At 38.4% G+C, this 22693-nt stretch overlaps 1 protein-coding gene across 1 annotated transcript in view; it reads left to right on the forward strand.

Moving 5' to 3' along the window:
• Nucleotides 1-22427, forward strand: part of LOC121712315 (protein unc-93 homolog A-like) — a 38715-nt gene extending 16288 nt beyond the window's left edge. Inside the window, exons 7-8 of the mRNA XM_042096458.1 lie at nucleotides 21634-21765; nucleotides 22018-22427. Of these exons, the coding sequence (XP_041952392.1) occupies nucleotides 21634-21765; nucleotides 22018-22328 (443 nt within the window). The 3' untranslated portion in view covers nucleotides 22329-22427. The remainder of the gene's footprint in view (nucleotides 1-21633; nucleotides 21766-22017) is intronic.
• The last annotated feature ends 266 nt before the right edge of the window (nucleotides 22428-22693 follow it).

Genomic DNA, 22693 nt, shown 5'->3' on the forward strand with positions numbered 1-22693 from the left:
ACAGCTCTCTTTACTAACCCTAAATACTTCAGCTCTCTTTACTAACCCTTTTGTACACTACAGCTCTCTTTACTAACCCTTTTGTACACTTCAGCTCTCTTTACTAACCCTAAATACTTCAGCTCTTTACTAACCCTAAATACTTCAGCTCTCTTTACTAACCCTTTTGTACACTACAGCTCTCTTTACTAACCCTAAATACTTCAGCTCTCTTTACTAACCCTTTTGTACACTACAGCTCTCTTACTAACCCTTTTGTACACTACAGCTCTTTACTAACCCTTTTGTACACTACAGCTCTCTTTACTAACCCTTTTGTACACTTCAGCTCTCTTACTAACCCTTTTGTACACTACAGCTCTCTTTACTAACCCTTTTGTACACTACAGCTCTCTTTACTAACCCTTTTGTACACTTCAGCTCTCTTTACTAACCCTTTTGTACACTACAGCTCTCTTTACTAACCCTAAATACTTCAGCTCTCTTTACTAACCCTTTTGTACACTACAGCTCTTTACTAACCCTTTTGTACACTTCAGCTCTCTTTACTAACCCTAAATACTTCAGCTCTTTACTAACCTTTTGTACACTACAGCTCTCTTTACTAACCCTTTTGTACACTACAGCTCTCTTTACTAACCCTTTTGTACACTACAGCTCTCTTTACTAACCCTAAATACTTCAGCTCTCTTTACTAACCCTAAATACTTCAGCTCTCTTTACTAACCCTTTTGTACACTACAGCTCTCTTTACTAACCCTTTTGTACACTACAGCTCTCTTTACTAACCCTTTTGTACACTTCAGCTCACTTTACTAACCCTTTTGTACACTACAGCTCTCTTTACTAACCCTAAATACTTCAGCTCTCTTACTAACCCTTTTGTACACTTCAGCTCTCTTACTAACCCTAAACACTTCAGCTCTCTTTACTAACCCTAAATACTTCAGCTCTCTTTACTAACCCTTTTGTACACTACAGCTCTTTACTAACCCTTTTGTACACTACAGCTCTCTTTACTAACCCTAAATACTTCAGCTCTTTACTAACCCTTTTGTACACTACAGCTCTTTACTAACCCTTTTGTACACTACAGCTCTTTACTAACCCTTTTGTACACTACAGCTCTTTACTAACCCTAAATACTTCAGCTCTTTACTAACCTTTTGTACACTACAGCTCTCTTTACTAACCCTTTTGTACACTACAGCTCTTTACTAACCCTTTTGTACACTACAGCTCTTTACTAACCCTTTTGTACACTACAGCTCTCTTTACTAACCCTTTTGTACACTACAGCTCTCTTTACTAACCCTTTTGTACACTACAGCTCTTTACTAACCCTTTTGTACACTTCAGCTCTCTTTACTAACCCTTTTGTACACTTCAGCTCTCTTACTAACCCTTTTGTACACTACAGCTCTTTACTAACCCTTTTGTACACTACAGCTCTCTTTACTAACCCTTTTGTACACTACAGCTCTCTTTACTAACCCTTTTGTACACTACAGCTCTCTTTACTAACCCTTTTGTACACTACAGCTCTCTTTACTAACCCTTTTGTACACTACAGCTCTCTTACTAACCCTTTTGTACACTTCAGCTCTTTACTAACCCTTTTGTACACTACAGCTCTCTTTACTAACCCTAAATACTTCAGCTCTCTTACTAACCCTTTTGTACACTACAGCTCTCTTTACTAACCCTTTTGTACACTACAGCTCTCTTTACTAACCCTAAATACTACAGCTCTTTACTAACCCTTTTGTACAATACAGCTCTCTTTACTAACCCTAAATACTTCAGCTCTCTTTACTAACCCTTTTGTACACTACAGCTCTCTTTACTAACCCTTTTGTACACTACAGCTCTTTACTAACCCTTTTGTACACTACAGCTCTCTTTACTAACCCTTTTGTACACTACAGCTCTCTTTACTAACCCTTTTGTACACTTCAGCTCTCTTTACTAACCCTTTTGTACACTTCAGCTCTCTTTACTAACCCTTTTGTACACTTCAGCTCTCTTTACTAACCCTTTTGTACACTACAGCTCTTTACTAACCCTAAATACTACAGCTCTCTTACTAACCCTAAATACTACAGCTCTCTTTACTAACCCTTTTGTACACTACAGCTCTCTTTACTAACCCTTTTGTACACTACAGCTCTCTTTACTAACCCTTTTGTACACTACAGCTCTCTTTACTAACCCTTTTGTACACTTCAGCTCTCTTTACTAACCCTTTTGTACACTTCAGCTCTCTTTACTAACCCTTTTGTACACTACAGCTCTTTACTAACCCTAAATACTACAGCTCTCTTACTAACCCTAAATACTACAGCTCTCTTTACTAACCCTTTTGTACACTACAGCTCTCTTTACTAACCCTTTTGTACACTACAGCTCTCTTTACTAACCCTAAATACTTCAGCTCTCTTTACTAACCCTTTTGTACACTTCAGCTCTTTACTAACCCTTTTGTACACTACAGCTCTCTTTACTAACCCTAAATACTTCAGCTCTTTACTAACCCTTTTGTACACTACAGCTCTCTTTACTAACCCTAAATACTTCAGCTCTCTTTACTAACCCTTTTGTACACTACAGCTCTTTACTAACCCTTTTGTACACTACAGCTCTCTTTACTAACCCTTTTGTACACTTCAGCTCTCTTTACTAACCCTTTTGTACACTACAGCTCTTTACTAACCCTAAATACTTCAGCTCTCTTTACTAACCCTTTTGTACACTACAGCTCTCTTTACTAACCCTTTTGTACACTACAGCTCTCTTACTAACCCTTTTGTACACTTCAGCTCTTTACTAACCCTTTTGTACACTACAGCTCTCTTTACTAACCCTAAATACTTCAGCTCTCTTACTAACCCTTTTGTACACTACAGCTCTCTTTACTAACCCTAAATACTTCAGCTCTTTACTAACCCTTTTGTACACTACAGCTCTCTTTACTAACCCTAAATACTTCAGCTCTCTTTACTAACCCTTTTGTACACTACAGCTCTTTACTAACCCTTTTGTACACTACAGCTCTCTTTACTAACCCTTTTGTACACTTCAGCTCTCTTTATTAACCCTTTTGTACACTACAGCTCTCTTTACTAACCCTTTTGTACACTTCAGCTCTCTTTACTAACCCTTTTGTACACTTCAGCTCTTTACTAACCCTAAATACTTCAGCTCTCTTTACTAACCCTTTTGTACACTACAGCTCTCTTTACTAACCCTTTTGTACACTACAGCTCTCTTTACTAACCCTTTTGTACACTACAGCTCTCTTACTAACCCTTTTGTACACTTCAGCTCTTTACTAACCCTTTTGTACACTACAGCTCTCTTTACTAACCCTAAATACTTCAGCTCTCTTACTAACCCTTTTGTACACTACAGCTCTCTTTACTAACCCTTTTGTACACTACAGCTCTCTTACTAACCCTAAATACTTCAGCTCTCTTTACTAACCCTTTTGTACACTACAGCTCTCTTTACTAACCCTTTTGTACACTTCAGCTCTCTTTACTAACCCTTTTGTACACTACAGCTCTCTTTACTAACCCTTTTGTACACTTCAGCTCTCTTTACTAACCCTTTTGTACACTACAGCTCTTTACTAACCCTTTTGTACACTTCAGCTCTTTTCTAACCCTTTTGTACACTACAGCTCTCTTTACTAACCCTTTTGTACACTACAGCTCTCTTTACTAACCCTTTTGTACACTACAGCTCTCTTTACTAACCCTTTTGTACACTACAGCTCTTTACTAACCCTTTTGTACACTACAGCTCTCTTTACTAACCCTTTTGTACACTACAGCTCTCTTTACTAACCCTTTTGTACACTACAGCTCTCTTTACTAACCCTTTTGTACACTTCAGCTCTCTTTACTAACCCTTTTGTACACTACAGCTCTCTTTACTAACCCTTTTGTACACTTCAGCTCTCTTTACTAACCCTTTTGTACACTTCAGCTCTCTTTACTAACCCTTTTGTACACTTCAGCTCTCTTTACTAACCCTAAATACTTCAGCTCTCTTTACTAACCCTTTTGTACACTACAGCTCTTTACTAACCCTTTTGTACACTACAGCTCTCTTTACTAACCCTTTTGTACACTACAGCTCTCTTTACTAACCCTAAATACTTCAGCTCTTTACTAACCCTTTTGTACACTACAGCTCTCTTTACTAACCCTAAATACTTCAGCTCTCTTTACTAACCCTTTTGTACACTACAGCTCTTTACTAACCCTTTTGTACACTACAGCTCTCTTTACTAACCCTTTTGTACACTACAGCTCTCTTTACTAACCCTTTTGTACACTACAGCTCTCTTTACTAACCCTTTTGTACACTTCAGCTCTCTTTACTAACCCTTTTGTACACTACAGCTCTCTTTACTAACCCTAAATACTTCAGCTCTCTTTACTAACCCTTTTGTACACTACAGCTCTTTACTAACCCTTTTGTACACTACAGCTCTCTTTACTAACCCTTTTGTACACTACAGCTCTCTTTACTAACCCTTTTGTACACTGCAGCTCTTTACTAACCCTTTTGTACACTACAGCTCTCTTTACTAACCCTAAATACTTCAGCTCTCTTTACTAACCCTTTTGTACACTACAGCTCTCTTTACTAACCCTAAATACTTCAGCTCTTTACTAACCCTTTTGTACACTACAGCTCTCTTTACTAACCCTAAATACTTCAGCTCTCTTTACTAACCCTTTTGTACACTACAGCTCTTTACTAACCCTTTTGTACACTACAGCTCTCTTTACTAACCCTTTTGTACACTACAGCTCTCTTTACTAACCCTTTTGTACACTTCAGCTCTCTTTACTAACCCTTTTGTACACTACAGCTCTCTTTACTAACCCTAAATACTTCAGCTCTCTTACTAACCCTTTTGTACACTACAGCTCTCTTTACTAACCCTAAATACTTCAGCTCTCTTTACTAACCCTAAATACTTCAGCTCTCTTTACTAACCCTTTTGTACACTTCAGCTCTCTTTACTAACCCTTTTGTACACTACAGCTCTCTTTACTAACCATTTTGTACACTTCAGCTCTCTTTACTAACCCTTTTGTACACTTCAGCTCTCTTTACTAACCCTTTTGTACACTACAGCTCTCTTTACTAACCCTTTTGTACACTACAGCTCTTTACTAACCCTTTTGTACACTACAGCTCTTTACTAACCCTTTTGTACACTACAGCTCTCTTTACTAACCCTAAATACTTCAGCTCTCTTTACTAACCCTTTTGTACACTACAGCTCTCTTTACTAACCCTAAATACTTCAGCTCTCTTTACTAACCCTTTTGTACACTACAGCTCTCTTTACTAACCCTTTTGTACACTTCAGCTCTTTACTAACCCTAAATACTACAGCTCTCTTTACTAACCCTTTTGTACACTACAGCTCTCTTACTAACCCTTTTGTACACTACAGCTCTTTACTAACCCTTTTGTACACTACAGCTCTTTACTAACCCTTTTGTACACTACAGCTCTCTTTACTAACCCTAAATACTTCAGCTCTTTACTAACCCTTTTGTACACTTCAGCTCTTTACTAACCTTTTGTACACTACAGCTCTCTTTACTAACCCTTTTGTACACTACAGCTCTCTTTACTAACCCTTTTGTACACTACAGCTCTCTTTACTAACCCTAAATACTACAGCTCTCTTTACTAACCCTTTTGTACACTACAGCTCTCTTTACTAACCCTTTTGTACACTACAGCTCTCTTACTAACCCTTTTGTACACTACAGCTCTCTTTACTAACCCTTTTGTACACTACAGCTCTTTACTAACCCTTTTGTACACTACAGCTCTTTACTAACCCTTTTGTACACTACAGCTCTCTTTACTAACCCTAAATACTTCAGCTCTCTTTACTAACCCTTTTGTACACTTCAGCTCTCTTTACTAACCCTTTTGTACACTTCAGCTCTCTTTACTAACCCTTTTGTACACTACAGCTCTCTTTACTAACCCTTTTGTACACTTCAGCTCTCTTTACTAACCCTAAATACTTCAGCTCTTTACTAACCCTAAATACTTCAGCTCTCTTTACTAACCCTTTTGTACACTACAGCTCTCTTTACTAACCCTTTTGTACACTACAGCTCTCTTTACTAACCCTTTTGTACACTTCAGCTCTTTACTAACCCTAAATACTACAGCTCTCTTTACTAACCCTTTTGTACACTTCAGCTCTCTTACTAACCCTAAATACTTCAGCTCTCTTACTAACCCTTTTGTACACTACAGCTCTCTTTACTAACCCTAAATACTTCAGCTCTCTTTACTAACCCTAAATACTTCAGCTCTCTTTACTAACCCTTTTGTACACTTCAGCTCTCTTTACTAACCCTTTTGTACACTACAGCTCTCTTTACTAACCCTTTTGTACACTTCAGCTCTCTTTACTAACCCTTTTGTACACTACAGCTCTCTTTACTAACCCTTTTGTACACTACAGCTCTTTACTAACCCTTTTGTACACTACAGCTCTTTACTAACCCTTTTGTACACTACAGCTCTCTTTACTAACCCTTTTGTACACTACAGCTCTCTTACTAACCCTTTTGTACACTACAGCTCTCTTTACTAACCCTTTTGTACACTTCAGCTCTCTTTACTAACCCTTTTGTACACTTCAGCTCTCTTTACTAACCCTTTTGTACACTACAGCTCTCTTACTAACCCTTTTGTACACTTCAGCTCTCTTTACTAACCCTTTTGTACACTTCAGCTCTCTTTACTAACCCTTTTGTACACTACAGCTCTCTTTACTAACCCTTTTGTACACTTCAGCTCTTTACTAACCCTAAATACTTCAGCTCTCTTTACTAACCCTTTTGTACACTACAGCTCTCTTTACTAACCCTTTTGTACACTTCAGCTCTCTTTACTAACCCTTTTGTACACTACAGCTCTCTTTACTAACCCTTTTGTACACTTCAGCTCTTTACTAACCCTAAATACTTCAGCTCTCTTTACTAACCCTTTTGTACACTACAGCTCTCTTTACTAACCCTTTTGTACACTACAGCTCTCTTTACTAACCCTAAATACTTCAGCTCTCTTTACTAACCCTTTTGTACACTACAGCTCTCTTTACTAACCCTTTTGTACACTACAGCTCTCTTTACTAACCCTTTTGTACACTTCAGCTCTTTACTAACCCTAAATACTACAGCTCTCTTTACTAACCCTTTTGTACACTTCAGCTCTCTTTACTAACCCTTTTGTACACTACAGCTCTTTACTAACCCTTTTGTACACTACAGCTCTCTTTACTAACCCTTTTGTACACTACAGCTCTCTTTACTAACCCTTTTGTACACTTCAGCTCTCTTTACTAACCCTTTTGTACACTACAGCTCTCTTTACTAACCCTAAATACTTCAGCTCTCTTACTAACCCTTTTGTACACTTCAGCTCTCTTACTAACCCTAAACACTTCAGCTCTCTTTACTAACCCTAAATACTTCAGCTCTCTTTACTAACCCTTTTGTACACTACAGCTCTTTACTAACCCTTTTGTACACTACAGCTCTCTTTACTAACCCTAAATACTTCAGCTCTTTACTAACCCTTTTGTACACTACAGCTCTTTACTAACCCTTTTGTACACTACAGCTCTTTACTAACCCTTTTGTACACTACAGCTCTTTACTAACCCTAAATACTTCAGCTCTTTACTAACCTTTTGTACACTACAGCTCTCTTTACTAACCCTTTTGTACACTACAGCTCTTTACTAACCCTTTTGTACACTACAGCTCTTTACTAACCCTTTTGTACACTACAGCTCTCTTTACTAACCCTTTTGTACACTACAGCTCTCTTTACTAACCCTTTTGTACACTTCAGCTCTCTTTACTAACCCTTTTGTACACTTCAGCTCTCTTACTAACCCTTTTGTACACTACAGCTCTTTACTAACCCTTTTGTACACTACAGCTCTCTTTACTAACCCTTTTGTACACTACAGCTCTCTTTACTAACCCTTTTGTACACTACAGCTCTCTTTACTAACCCTTTTGTACACTACAGCTCTCTTACTAACCCTTTTGTACACTTCAGCTCTTTACTAACCCTTTTGTACACTACAGCTCTCTTTACTAACCCTAAATACTTCAGCTCTCTTACTAACCCTTTTGTACACTACAGCTCTCTTTACTAACCCTTTTGTACACTACAGCTCTCTTTACTAACCCTAAATACTACAGCTCTTTACTAACCCTTTTGTACACTACAGCTCTCTTTACTAACCCTAAATACTTCAGCTCTCTTTACTAACCCTTTTGTACACTACAGCTCTCTTTACTAACCCTTTTGTACACTACAGCTCTTTACTAACCCTTTTGTACACTACAGCTCTCTTTACTAACCCTTTTGTACACTACAGCTCTCTTTACTAACCCTTTTGTACACTACAGCTCTCTTTACTAACCCTTTTGTACACTTCAGCTCTCTTTACTAACCCTTTTGTACACTTCAGCTCTCTTTACTAACCCTTTTGTACACTACAGCTCTTTACTAACCCTAAATACTACAGCTCTCTTACTAACCCTAAATACTACAGCTCTCTTTACTAACCCTTTTGTACACTACAGCTCTCTTTACTAACCCTTTTGTACACTACAGCTCTCTTTACTAACCCTAAATACTTCAGCTCTCTTTACTAACCCTTTTGTACACTTCAGCTCTTTACTAACCCTTTTGTACACTACAGCTCTCTTTACTAACCCTAAATACTTCAGCTCTTTACTAACCCTTTTGTACACTACAGCTCTCTTTACTAACCCTAAATACTTCAGCTCTCTTTACTAACCCTTTTGTACACTACAGCTCTTTACTAACCCTTTTGTACACTACAGCTCTCTTTACTAACCCTTTTGTACACTACAGCTCTCTTTACTAACCCTTTTGTACACTTCAGCTCTCTTTACTAACCCTTTTGTACACTACAGCTCTTTACTAACCCTAAATACTTCAGCTCTCTTTACTAACCCTTTTGTACACTACAGCTCTCTTTACTAACCCTTTTGTACACTACAGCTCTCTTACTAACCCTTTTGTACACTTCAGCTCTTTACTAACCCTTTTGTACACTACAGCTCTCTTTACTAACCCTAAATACTTCAGCTCTCTTACTAACCCTTTTGTACACTACAGCTCTCTTTACTAACCCTAAATACTTCAGCTCTTTACTAACCCTTTTGTACACTACAGCTCTCTTTACTAACCCTAAATACTTCAGCTCTCTTTACTTACCCTTTTGTACACTACAGCTCTCTTTACTAACCCTTTTGTACACTTCAGCTCTCTTTACTAACCCTTTTGTACACTACAGCTCTCTTTACTAACCCTTTTGTACACTTCAGCTCTCTTTACTAACCCTTTTGTACACTTCAGCTCTTTACTAACCCTAAATACTTCAGCTCTCTTTACTAACCCTTTTGTACACTACAGCTCTCTTTACTAACCCTTTTGTACACTACAGCTCTCTTTACTAACCCTTTTGTACACTACAGCTCTCTTACTAACCCTTTTGTACACTTCAGCTCTTTACTAACCCTTTTGTACACTACAGCTCTCTTTACTAACCCTAAATACTTCAGCTCTCTTACTAACCCTTTTGTACACTACAGCTCTCTTTACTAACCCTTTTGTACACTACAGCTCTCTTACTAACCCTAAATACTTCAGCTCTCTTTACTAACCCTTTTGTACACTACAGCTCTCTTTACTAACCCTTTTGTACACTTCAGCTCTCTTTACTAACCCTTTTGTACACTACAGCTCTCTTTACTAACCCTTTTGTACACTTCAGCTCTCTTTACTAACCCTTTTGTACACTACAGCTCTTTACTAACCCTTTTGTACACTTCAGCTCTTTTCTAACCCTTTTGTACACTACAGCTCTCTTTACTAACCCTTTTGTACACTACAGCTCTCTTTACTAACCCTTTTGTACACTACAGCTCTCTTTACTAACCCTTTTGTACACTACAGCTCTTTACTAACCCTTTTGTACACTACAGCTCTCTTTACTAACCCTTTTGTACACTACAGCTCTCTTTACTAACCCTTTTGTACACTTCAGCTCTCTTTACTAACCCTTTTGTACACTACAGCTCTCTTTACTAACCCTTTTGTACACTTCAGCTCTCTTTACTAACCCTTTTGTACACTACAGCTCTCTTTACTAACCCTAAATACTTCAGCTCTCTTTACTAACCCTTTTGTACACTACAGCTCTTTACTAACCCTTTTGTACACTACAGCTCTCTTTACTAACCCTTTTGTACACTACAGCTCTCTTTACTAACCCTTTTGTACACTTCAGCTCTCTTTACTAACCCTTTTGTACACTACAGCTCTCTTTACTAACCCTAAATACTTCAGCTCTTTACTAACCCTTTTGTACACTACAGCTCTCTTTACTAACCCTAAATACTTCAGCTCTCTTTACTAACCCTTTTGTACACTACAGCTCTTTACTAACCCTTTTGTACACTACAGCTCTCTTTACTAACCCTTTTGTACACTACAGCTCTCTTTACTAACCCTTTTGTACACTACAGCTCTCTTTACTAACCCTTTTGTACACTACAGCTCTCTTTACTAACCCTAAATACTTCAGCTCTCTTTACTAACCCTAAATACTACAGCTCTCTTACTAACCCTTTTGTACACTACAGCTCTTTACTAACCCTTTTGTACACTACAGCTCTCTTTACTAACCCTTTTGTACACTACAGCTCTCTTTACTAACCCTAAATACTTCAGCTCTCTTTACTAACCCTAAATACTACAGCTCTCTTACTAACCCTTTTGTACACTACAGCTCTTTACTAACCCTTTTGTACACTACAGCTCTCTTTACTAACCCTTTTGTACACTACAGCTCTCTTTACTAACCCTTTTGTACACTACAGCTCTCTTTACTAACCCTTTTGTACACTACAGCTCTCTTTACTAACCCTTTTGTACACTACAGCTCTTTACTAACCCTTTTGTACACTACAGCTCTCTTTACTAACCCTTTTGTACACTACAGCTCTCTTTACTAACCCTTTTGTACACTGCAGCTCTTTACTAACCCTTTTGTACACTACAGCTCTCTTTACTAACCCTAAATACTTCAGCTCTCTTTACTAACCCTTTTGTACACTACAGCTCTCTTTACTAACCCTAAATACTTCAGCTCTTTACTAACCCTTTTGTACACTACAGCTCTCTTTACTAACCCTAAATACTTCAGCTCTCTTTACTAACCCTTTTGTACACTACAGCTCTTTACTAACCCTTTTGTACACTACAGCTCTCTTTACTAACCCTTTTGTACACTACAGCTCTCTTTACTAACCCTTTTGTACACTTCAGCTCTCTTTACTAACCCTTTTGTACACTACAGCTCTCTTTACTAACCCTAAATACTTCAGCTCTCTTACTAACCCTTTTGTACACTACAGCTCTCTTTACTAACCCTAAATACTTCAGCTCTCTTTACTAACCCTAAATACTTCAGCTCTCTTTACTAACCCTTTTGTACACTTCAGCTCTCTTTACTAACCCTTTTGTACACTACAGCTCTCTTTACTAACCATTTTGTACACTTCAGCTCTCTTTACTAACCCTTTTGTACACTTCAGCTCTCTTTACTAACCCTTTTGTACACTACAGCTCTCTTTACTAACCCTTTTGTACACTACAGCTCTTTACTAACCCTTTTGTACACTACAGCTCTTTACTAACCCTTTTGTACACTACAGCTCTCTTTACTAACCCTAAATACTTCAGCTCTCTTTACTAACCCTTTTGTACACTACAGCTCTCTTTACTAACCCTAAATACTTCAGCTCTCTTTACTAACCCTTTTGTACACTACAGCTCTCTTTACTAACCCTTTTGTACACTTCAGCTCTTTACTAACCCTAAATACTACAGCTCTCTTTACTAACCCTTTTGTACACTACAGCTCTTTACTAACCCTTTTGTACACTACAGCTCTCTTTACTAACCCTTTTGTACACTACAGCTCTCTTTACTAACCCTTTTGTACACTACAGCTCTCTTACTAACCCTTTTGTACACTTCAGCTCTCTTTACTAACCCTTTTGTACACTTCAGCTCTCTTTACTAACCCTTTTGTACACTACAGCTCTCTTTACTAACCCTAAATACTTCAGCTCTTTACTAACCCTTTTGTACACTTCAGCTCTTTACTAACCTTTTGTACACTACAGCTCTCTTTACTAACCCTTTTGTACACTACAGCTCTCTTACTAACCCTTTTGTACACTACAGCTCTCTTTACTAACCCTTTTGTACACTACAGCTCTCTTTACTAACCCTAAATACTACAGCTCTCTTTACTAACCCTTTTGTACACTACAGCTCTCTTTACTAACCCTTTTGTACACTACAGCTCTCTTACTAACCCTAAATACTTCAGCTCTCTTTACTAACCCTTTTGTACACTACAGCTCTCTTTACTAACCCTTTTGTACACTTCAGCTCTCTTTACTAACCCTTTTGTACACTACAGCTCTCTTTACTAACCCTAAATACTACAGCTCTCTTTACTAACCCTTTTGTACACTACAGCTCTCTTACTAACCCTTTTGTACACTACAGCTCTCTTTACTAACCCTTTTGTACACTACAGCTCTTTACTAACCCTTTTGTACACTACAGCTCTTTACTAACCCTTTTGTACACTACAGCTCTCTTTACTAACCCTAAATACTTCAGCTCTCTTTACTAACCCTTTTGTACACTTCAGCTCTCTTTACTAACCCTTTTGTACACTTCAGCTCTCTTTACTAACCCTTTTGTACACTACAGCTCTCTTTACTAACCCTTTTGTACACTTCAGCTCTCTTTACTAACCCTTTTGTACACTACAGCTCTCTTTACTAACCCTTTTGTACACTTCAGCTCTCTTTACTAACCCTAAATACTTCAGCTCTTTACTAACCCTAAATACTTCAGCTCTCTTTACTAACCCTTTTGTACACTACAGCTCTCTTTACTAACCCTTTTGTACACTACAGCTCTCTTTACTAACCCTTTTGTACACTTCAGCTCTTTACTAACCCTAAATACTACAGCTCTCTTTACTAACCCTTTTGTACACTTCAGCTCTCTTACTAACCCTAAATACTTCAGCTCTCTTACTAACCCTTTTGTACACTACAGCTCTCTTTACTAACCCTAAATACTTCAGCTCTCTTTACTAACCCTAAATACTTCAGCTCTCTTTACTAACCCTTTTGTACACTTCAGCTCTCTTTACTAACCCTTTTGTACACTACAGCTCTCTTTACTAACCCTTTTGTACACTTCAGCTCTCTTTACTAACCCTTTTGTACACTACAGCTCTTTACTAACCCTTTTGTACACTACAGCTCTTTACTAACCCTTTTGTACACTACAGCTCTCTTTACTAACCCTTTTGTACACTTCAGCTCTCTTTACTAACCCTTTTGTACACTTCAGCTCTCTTTACTAACCCTAAATACTACAGCTCTCTTTACTAACCCTTTTGTACACTACAGCTCTCTTTACTAACCCTTTTGTACACTACAGCTCTCTTACTAACCCTAAATACTTCAGCTCTCTTACTAACCCTTTTGTACACTACAGCTCTCTTTACTAACCCTTTTGTACACTACAGCTCTCTTACTAACCCTAAATACTTCAGCTCTCTTTACTAACCCTAAATACTACAGCTCTCTTTACTAACCCTTTTGTACACTACAGCTCTCTTACTAACCCTTTTGTACACTACAGCTCTCTTTACTAACCCTTTTGTACACTACAGCTCTCTTACTAACCCTTTTGTACACTACAGCTCTCTTTACTAACCCTTTTGTACACTACAGCTCTTTACTAACCCTTTTGTACACTACAGCTCTCTTTACTAACCCTTTTGTACACTACAGCTCTCTTACTAACCCTTTTGTACACTACAGCTCTCTTTACTAACCCTTTTGTACACTACAGCTCTTTACTAACCCTTTTGTACACTACAGCTCTCTTTACTAACCCTTTTGTACACTACAGCTCTTTACTAACCCTAAATACTTCAGCTCTCTTTACTAACCCTTTTGTACACTACAGCTCTTTTCTAACCCTTTTGTACACTACAGCTCTTTACTAACCCTTTTGTACACTACAGCTCTCTTTACTAACCCTAAATACTTCAGCTCTCTTTACTAACCCTTTTGTACACTTCAGCTCTCTTTACTAACCCTTTTGTACACTTCAGCTCTCTTTACTAACCCTTTTGTACACTACAGCTCTCTTTACTAACCCTTTTGTACACTACAGCTCTCTTTACTAACCCTTTTGTACACTTCAGCTCTCTTTACTAACCCTAAATACTTCAGCTCTTTACTAACCCTAAATACTTCAGCTCTCTTTACTAACCCTTTTGTACACTACAGCTCTCTTTACTAACCCTTTTGTACACTACAGCTCTCTTTACTAACCCTTTTGTACACTTCAGCTCTTTACTAACCCTAAATACTACAGCTCTCTTTACTAACCCTTTTGTACACTTCAGCTCTCTTACTAACCCTAAATACTTCAGCTCTCTTACTAACCCTTTTGTACACTACAGCTCTCTTTACTAACCCTAAATACTTCAGCTCTCTTTACTAACCCTAAATACTTCAGCTCTCTTTACTAACCCTTTTGTACACTTCAGCTCTCTTTACTAACCCTTTTGTACACTACAGCTCTCTTTACTAACCCTTTTGTACACTTCAGCTCTCTTTACTAACCCTTTTGTACACTACAGCTCTCTTTACTAACCCTTTTGTACACTACAGCTCTTTACTAACCCTTTTGTACACTACAGCTCTTTACTAACCCTTTTGTACACTACAGCTCTCTTTACTAACCCTTTTGTACACTTCAGCTCTTTACTAACCCTAAATACTTCAGCTCTCTTTACTAACCCTTTTGTACACTACAGCTCTCTTTACTAACCCTTTTGTACACTTCAGCTCTCTTTACTAACCCTTTTGTACACTACAGCTCTCTTTACTAACCCTTTTGTACACTTCAGCTCTTTACTAACCCTAAATACTTCAGCTCTCTTTACTAACCCTTTTGTACACTACAGCTCTCTTTACTAACCCTTTTGTACACTTCAGCTCTCTTTACTAACCCTTTTGTACACTACAGCTCTCTTTACTAACCCTTTTGTACACTTCAGCTCTTTACTAACCCTAAATACTTCAGCTCTCTTTACTAACCCTTTTGTACACTACAGCTCTCTTTACTAACCCTTTTGTACACTACAGCTCTCTTTACTAACCCTAAATACTTCAGCTCTCTTTACTAACCCTTTTGTACACTACAGCTCTCTTTACTAACCCTTTTGTACACTACAGCTCTCTTTACTAACCCTTTTGTACACTTCAGCTCTTTACTAACCCTAAATACTACAGCTCTCTTTACTAACCCTTTTGTACACTTCAGCTCTCTTTACTAACCCTTTTGTACACTACAGCTCTTTACTAACCCTTTTGTACACTACAGCTCTCTTTACTAACCCTTTTGTACACTACAGCTCTTTACTAACCCTTTTGTACACTACAGCTCTCTTTACTAACCCTTTTGTACACTACAGCTCTTTACTAACCCTTTTGTACACTACAGCTCTCTTTACTAACCCTTTTGTACACTACAGCTCTTTACTAACCCTTTTGTACACTTCAGCTCTCTTTACTAACCCTTTTGTACACTACAGCTCTTTACTAACCCTTTTGTACACTACAGCTCTCTTTACTAACCCTTTTGTACACTACAGCTCTTTACTAACCCTTTTGTACACTTCAGCTCTCTTTACTAACCCTTTTGTACACTACAGCTCTTTACTAACCCTTTTGTACACTTCAGCTCTCTTTACTAACCCTTTTGTACACTACAGCTCTCTTTACTAACCCTTTTGTACACTACAGCTCTCTTTACTAACCCTTTTGTACACTACAGCTCTCTTACTAACCCTTTTGTACACTACAGCTCTTTACTAACCCTTTTGTACACTACAGCTCTCTTTACTAACCCTTTTGTACACTTCAGCTCTCTTTACTAACCCTTTTGTACACTACAGCTCTCTTACTAACCCTTTTGTACACTTCAGCTCTCTTTACTAACCCTTTTGTACACTACAGCTCTCTTTACTAACCCTAAATACTACAGCTCTTTACTAACCCTTTTGTACACTACAGCTCTTTACTAACCCTTTTGTACACTTTCAAAGGTAAAAATACTTCAGTTTGTCTGCAGAGACCTAGTTAATGGCTTAAAATAGTGATTTACTTTGACATAGTGAAGCTGTCCCCAAAAGCTATGCCATATGCTATTTAGTAAATGCATATTCCGGTCTTACACAAAACTGCACCGATTAACATCGTTTTGATCCCCAACAAAAGTTTACTCATTATTAGGGCTGTCAATCGATTAAAAATATTATTATAATTAATTACATACTCTGTGATTAATTAATCTAAATGAATCGCATGCATCCATTTTTGCTATAAACATCTTAAAAACAAGTTTGGCAGATGAGTGAATCAATGAAGAGCCAAACCAAATTATAGACTTTAAAGTTCAACTTCTCTCTCTCTTATTATAATTTTCCCTTTGGCTCAGGCATCAGCGTAGTGTCTGGTGTCAGATTTTTAGCATCATAAATACAAATGACTGAAGTTACCACTCACTGTCAATAACATGTACAGAGTAGGCTACCCTAACACCAAGCTAATGTGCGGAATACCCCCTATGATTTAATCCTTTTATTAGCCATTCAAACATGTTGTTGATTGTTATTTACATAATTATTACTGTAGGTTGTTGCCTTTTCTGTCCAGTAGGTGGCAGTTCAGGGTAGAGCAGTTAAAGAAATTAAACTAAACAGTTGCACAGTGCGAACGGAACTGTAGTGTGAGAAGTTATTGGAATGGAAATAAATGTCAACATACTTTTGAAGACATTTTTTTTCAAGTGTGCAATCAACGGCGTAGGTTTGTTCTGAACTTTGGTGGGGACACTACCTACTAACCACCTCGGTGGACTTGGCTGCTATAACAGTGACAGTTTGTTTGTCCGTAATGCAGAGTTCTTCAACGTTAACGTTAGTCTGCTCAATCCAGACTCCAGGCGGTTGGCATGGCAGCACACAGGTCAGAAACAGCTCGGCGGCCTCGGCAGATCTTTCGCAGAGTAGCTCCAGCTGCTGTCCTGAGAAATCCCCTTCGACTAGACAGTGAAGTGCAGCACCGGCTCACAGATGGATGGGAAGGATGTAAGAGGCCCAGCCATAGCAAGCTCCCAATGGACAGACGTTAACAACATCAGCCGACTTGAAAGCAGTAAAAAGGACTAAGAGAATAACACGAAAACTATCAAAAATAACATAAATAAAGAGAGAAAACATTTAACTAGACAAATCAATAAAAAAAAATAAACATGATATTACATAAAATTACGAACATTACATAAAAACAAACAAAAACATGATGCCAGACGGAGCGGCGTGTCTCGCCAGCGTCCCCGTAACCTAGAGTAACATGTGTGATGAGTAGCCTACTTCTGGAGGAGTTCAACAGAGAGGAATGGGTGAATTTGGACGCACTTCATATGCCTTGTAGTGATGTGAAGCTGAAGCGCTGCGCCATGCTGTGCAGGAGACTGCGGCTCACTGGTAGTTATTAGAAGTAACTTCAAATCAGCGCGATTTACCCTTATAGGCTACTGCACATTACAAGATCTGTACGAGATGATCCGCAGCACTGAAGTGAGAAATGTTTTAACTCTTTGTATAGCACATGTGAGCGCTTTTCCCCCCATTTCAACCTGAATATTGGTGGGGACATTTCAGTCATAATTTGACATTGGTGTGGACACGTCCTTCGGTCCCCACGCAAATCTACGCCTCTGTGTGCAATAAATGTAGTCCATTTATTAAGGGAGTTTGTCGGTTAGTTAGGGTAGGCTCAGCAAAACGTTAGCAAAGTTAACTTTGACAAGGCTGGCAGCTAGCATTATTATCATCAAGAGGTGTGCTAACTCAGCTAGCATTATCATCATCAAGAGGTGTGCTAACTCAGCTAGCATTATTATCATCAAGAGGTGTGCTAACTCAGCTAGCATTATTATCATCAAGAGGTGTGCTAACTCGTAGGCCTAGCTCTGGATTGTTTTGCATTGAGGTGCTACTCCAGACTTGAGAACTGCTATGGTAGGCAACGGAATTCCTTACTGCAGAAATAGTAGATTGATGCTCCTGTCAACAGTATTGCTCTGGGCGTTCTTTTTAAAACGTAGGCTAATGTTTCATTCAAAGCAGTGCTTTCTCGTCTGCCTCCTTCAGTCACGATAGCCAAACTGCACTGGGTCAGTGATATGTCACTATGAAATGCGATTAATCAAAAAAAGTTAACACACTATTATTTCTGTAATTAATTAATCGAAATTAATGCGTTATTTTGACAGCCCTACTCATTATCATCCAAAAATAAACCCTAGGTTGTTCTTAGACCAGAGTTATCCTTTATTTGCCAATGAAGCAGACCCAATCCTGACTAATTTGTGGGGTGAAGTTTTCCAAATCATTTTAGAAAATAAGCTTTTTGTGAGGACACATCTACACAGTTATCTTAACAAGATAAGCAAGCTACGATGAGAGCTAGTTAGCTATTTAAGCAATAAGCCCCGAGAGGCCGTAGGTTACACCAGAGCTCGTCTATGGAGAGCCTCCCCACTCTCTATTAATCCCATACAAACCAAATTTGGCTGCAGTTCACCAGAGTTCACCTAGATGGCGATCGCGGGCGAGTCCGAAATACATGGGGTCCTATGGAGCTACATGGCTAAATTTATTGTTTTCACCTATTTAACAACTGAAACCCTCAGATTTTATTTCATTTTTCGCAAAATGGTTATGGATTATCAATCAAAAGTGAAATAATCCAGGAGTCATGTCCTTTCGTTTTCTTACAGGTTGGGTCATTGTTGCCCATAACACGCTAGCATTGATGCTATGCTATGCTATGCTATGATCATGCTAATGAATGACGTCATTGACACGTTTGAAAGGCTTTTTAGAAGAATTTACTTTAAAAAATATAATACTCAACCAAGTGTATTGTCTTTGCCTCCCCTTTCGAATACAATATTCAAATTATTGAAAAAAAATTATATCCCGAGAAAAGTGGATTTTGAGGGGTACAGCTCCATAGACCTCCATTCATTCTGGACTCGCCCGCGAGCGCCCCTAGATGCAGTACCACACCGGAAGAGTTCCGAGAGTGAAGGTTCTCCCCTTATTAGACATTCTCTGGTTACACTGATTCTACAACAACTAAGGGGCGTTGTTAGGCACGACGCGCTAGCTGAGTGCCTAAAACCCCCCTTAGCTGTTGTAGAATCAGTGTAACCTACGGACTCGAGTGGCTTATTGCTTTTCTAAAACTGTTACTATAAATACCTGGCCAAGTTTCATAAAGTAAAGGCACAGCAACTAGAAATATAATGAGTTATTCCTAGATAATCATTCTTCCGCCAATAAATATATTTCCTCTATCTGAAAACGTCGAGACGCAGCTACTTTAACTTTGGTATCAAGTTATGGTAGCGCAGTAATATAGAACGAAATGCGGTCAAGGTGTATGTTTATGCTGCATTTTACAACAGAATCGAACGTGATTCAGCCAATCACAATCAAGGACCGGTGTAACATGGCAACTGGCTCCCATTTAACTGGCTGCGTTGATGACGTTTCATGATTGATGACGAGTCTTGGACAGATGTGGCCACTTGCAGATTTGTCACTTTCTGATATACTAGAGACGCACACAAATATGCATGACATGTTTAAAAGTCAAAATTGTATGTAGTACTACATGCACTGGACTATGAATATGCCACCCAAAAAACAAACACCTAAATAGCATTAACTCCACGTGGGTATCGAACCACGAATAAATTGATCTGTTTGCTTGGTAATCAGACGTCTACCCACTTGCGCCACGAACCTGACAGCACTCACAGAAATTGACTTCAGTTGTATGATTAAAAGAAGTCAGCTAACGTTATTATAATTGTAACAAGTTAACATAGCTGTTCATGTTATCTGGCTACCATGTTATCATGCTACCATTGCCCAAGCCATTTAGTAGGCCTTCAAAGTATCATGGTTAAGTTTTACAAACGTTTTACTGAGGTTAGCTGTGGCCGCCCCTACCTGAAGTGTCTGTAGAGGCACATGAAGGTCAGCAAATAAATCAAATAAAAATGTGTTGCCTAATTGTGTATCCTTTTGTCCATCCTATTTTTTTTAAGAATTCAGTTCATGAAACACAGGCATTGAAATGCACACTGCAATGGGCAGGAGTCTATAACGTGGCCATATTTTACACAAAATTTGTGCACAGGAAGAGTCAAAACTCTTAGGCTATTAACGTTAATGTTGCTGACATGTAAACATGGGTTTGATGTTTTTTTGATAGCTTTATTTCCAAATTTGCAAGTTGGTGCTTCACCTATGGCGCAACAGGTTAATGCCTATAAATTGCTTTTTCACGCAGTCAACATGGGTTCAATCCTCCCCATCACACTTTTTTTTTTAATTATTTATTTATTTTTAGACCAGCAACGCTTCCTCAATTTAGGCTACAGATAGATACAGTAGGTGGCCACAGAGAGCCTGACCAGCAGTCAGTGAAATGTTTGAAAACTTAACCATGATAAGACCTACTGGCTTGGGCAACTGCTGTAGCAAGACAATGCCATCAGCCGTGTTAACTTGCTACAATCATCAGCTGACTTCTTCTAATTGTATAGACTAAGTCAAGAAGACCAGTTGTAGTAGACAAGTAAATTTCACTATGACTTATCAGCTGGTTTGTGGCGCAAGTACGTATATGAATGGTTATCATGTAAGAGGTTTCATTTAGGAAGCCGGTTCGATACCCACGTGGAGTTATTATTAGGCTATTTAGGTATTTTTTTTTTTGGTGGCGTATTCATGGTCCAGTGCATGTAGCGTACTACAGACAATTTTGACATTTAAATATGTCATGCATATTTGTATTTGTTCGTCTCTAGTTTCCATCAGAAAGTGACAAATCTGTAAGCGGCCACATCTGTCAAAGAAACGTCATCACTCGTGAAACGTCACCAACACAGCCAGTTAACATGGTTGCCAGTTGCCATGTAACACCGGAACTATCAGTTTTAGAACTTACATTAACATATATATTGTTGGCTGTTTGGTAACATTGTCAAATCAAGTTCATAACCCATCTATTATCCTATCCACAAGTTTCAACAAGATCCACAAGAAAGTGGAGAAAGTTTCCGGTGAGGTGGCGGAAGTAGTCTACATGGTATTTTGTGTGCTAGTTAGCGAAGAGGCCAAGTATTTCTCGTATTATTATTTACTGCAAATTATTAATATATCGTGACACTGGGGGAAGCTCTAGAGTGCCAAAAATACCTGAAACTGCATAGTATGCTTTTAAGCTTGACTGGCCAATAATTGAAGCTGCATGTCTGTCACAGCTGCAGTCACACAACTCTCCTGTATCCTGGTGCTTCTGCTCTGGAAGCCTCATCCAGACCAGCTGCCCATCTTCTTTGTTATCGGTGGCCTGTGGGGAATGGCAGATGCCGTGTGGCAAACACAAACCAATGGTAATTTTGTTTACTTTGCTCTAAGTGTTCATACCTTTGTTTAGATTTTTGTCACCCAATTCTGTATAAAAGTAAAAAAAAAAACATACTGTAAAAACAGAGTCAAATACAAAACAAGTATTTTGTATGTAATACCTCTCTTATTGCTCTATTAAAATAAATCATAGGTCTAGAAAAAGCTCTGTATAAAGAAACAGAAAAAACTATTGAATAATGGAATCATTGAATTTACACCCTTCTACTCATTTTCAGCTCTTTATGGAGTTCTCTTTCATAGCCAGAAGGAGGCAGCATTTGCCAACTATCGTCTTTGGGAGTCCGTGGGCTATGTGATCGCATTCGTCTGCAGTTTTTTCCTTTGCGTGGATGTTAAGCTGTACATGCTTTTGGCTGTCCTTCTGCTGTCTGTATCTCTGTGCTGTATTGTTGAGTATGAGGAGTCCAAAAACCCAACACCAGGAATTGAGGATGCCAAGTCTGTGGTGCCAGAAGAAAAAAACAATGTGCTAGAAATTCTTGAAACACCATGTGACTGTTCATTTTCTCCATGCCAACACACCTAGATGGGTTATATTTGAGGAATTATACAACCAAAAATAACTTTATTATGTTGTGTTGAGATGAGGTTTAAAACCGTTAACAATTTGTACAATATATGTTAATATATTTATTAGACTATATACACAATGAACTTGGCTCCATCCAATTTATAGTCTTACCAATTTACCAACTACCACTTTGACAGTAGTGTTACTTCCATAGATCATCTTTCACCAGGACACAAATAGTGATACGAAGTTGATGTGTGTGTGTATGTGGGGGGGGGGGCATTACAGTGTTTTGTGGGGAATCTATATTTGACCAATGGCATCTTTTAACATAAAAAAATCCCACTACATTATCAGCATACACAATATGTAGTGTACAC

The sequence above is a fragment of the Alosa sapidissima genome, chromosome 6, assembly GCF_018492685.1.
Source record: "Alosa sapidissima isolate fAloSap1 chromosome 6, fAloSap1.pri, whole genome shotgun sequence".
Classification (NCBI taxonomy): domain Eukaryota; kingdom Metazoa; phylum Chordata; class Actinopteri; order Clupeiformes; family Clupeidae; genus Alosa; species Alosa sapidissima.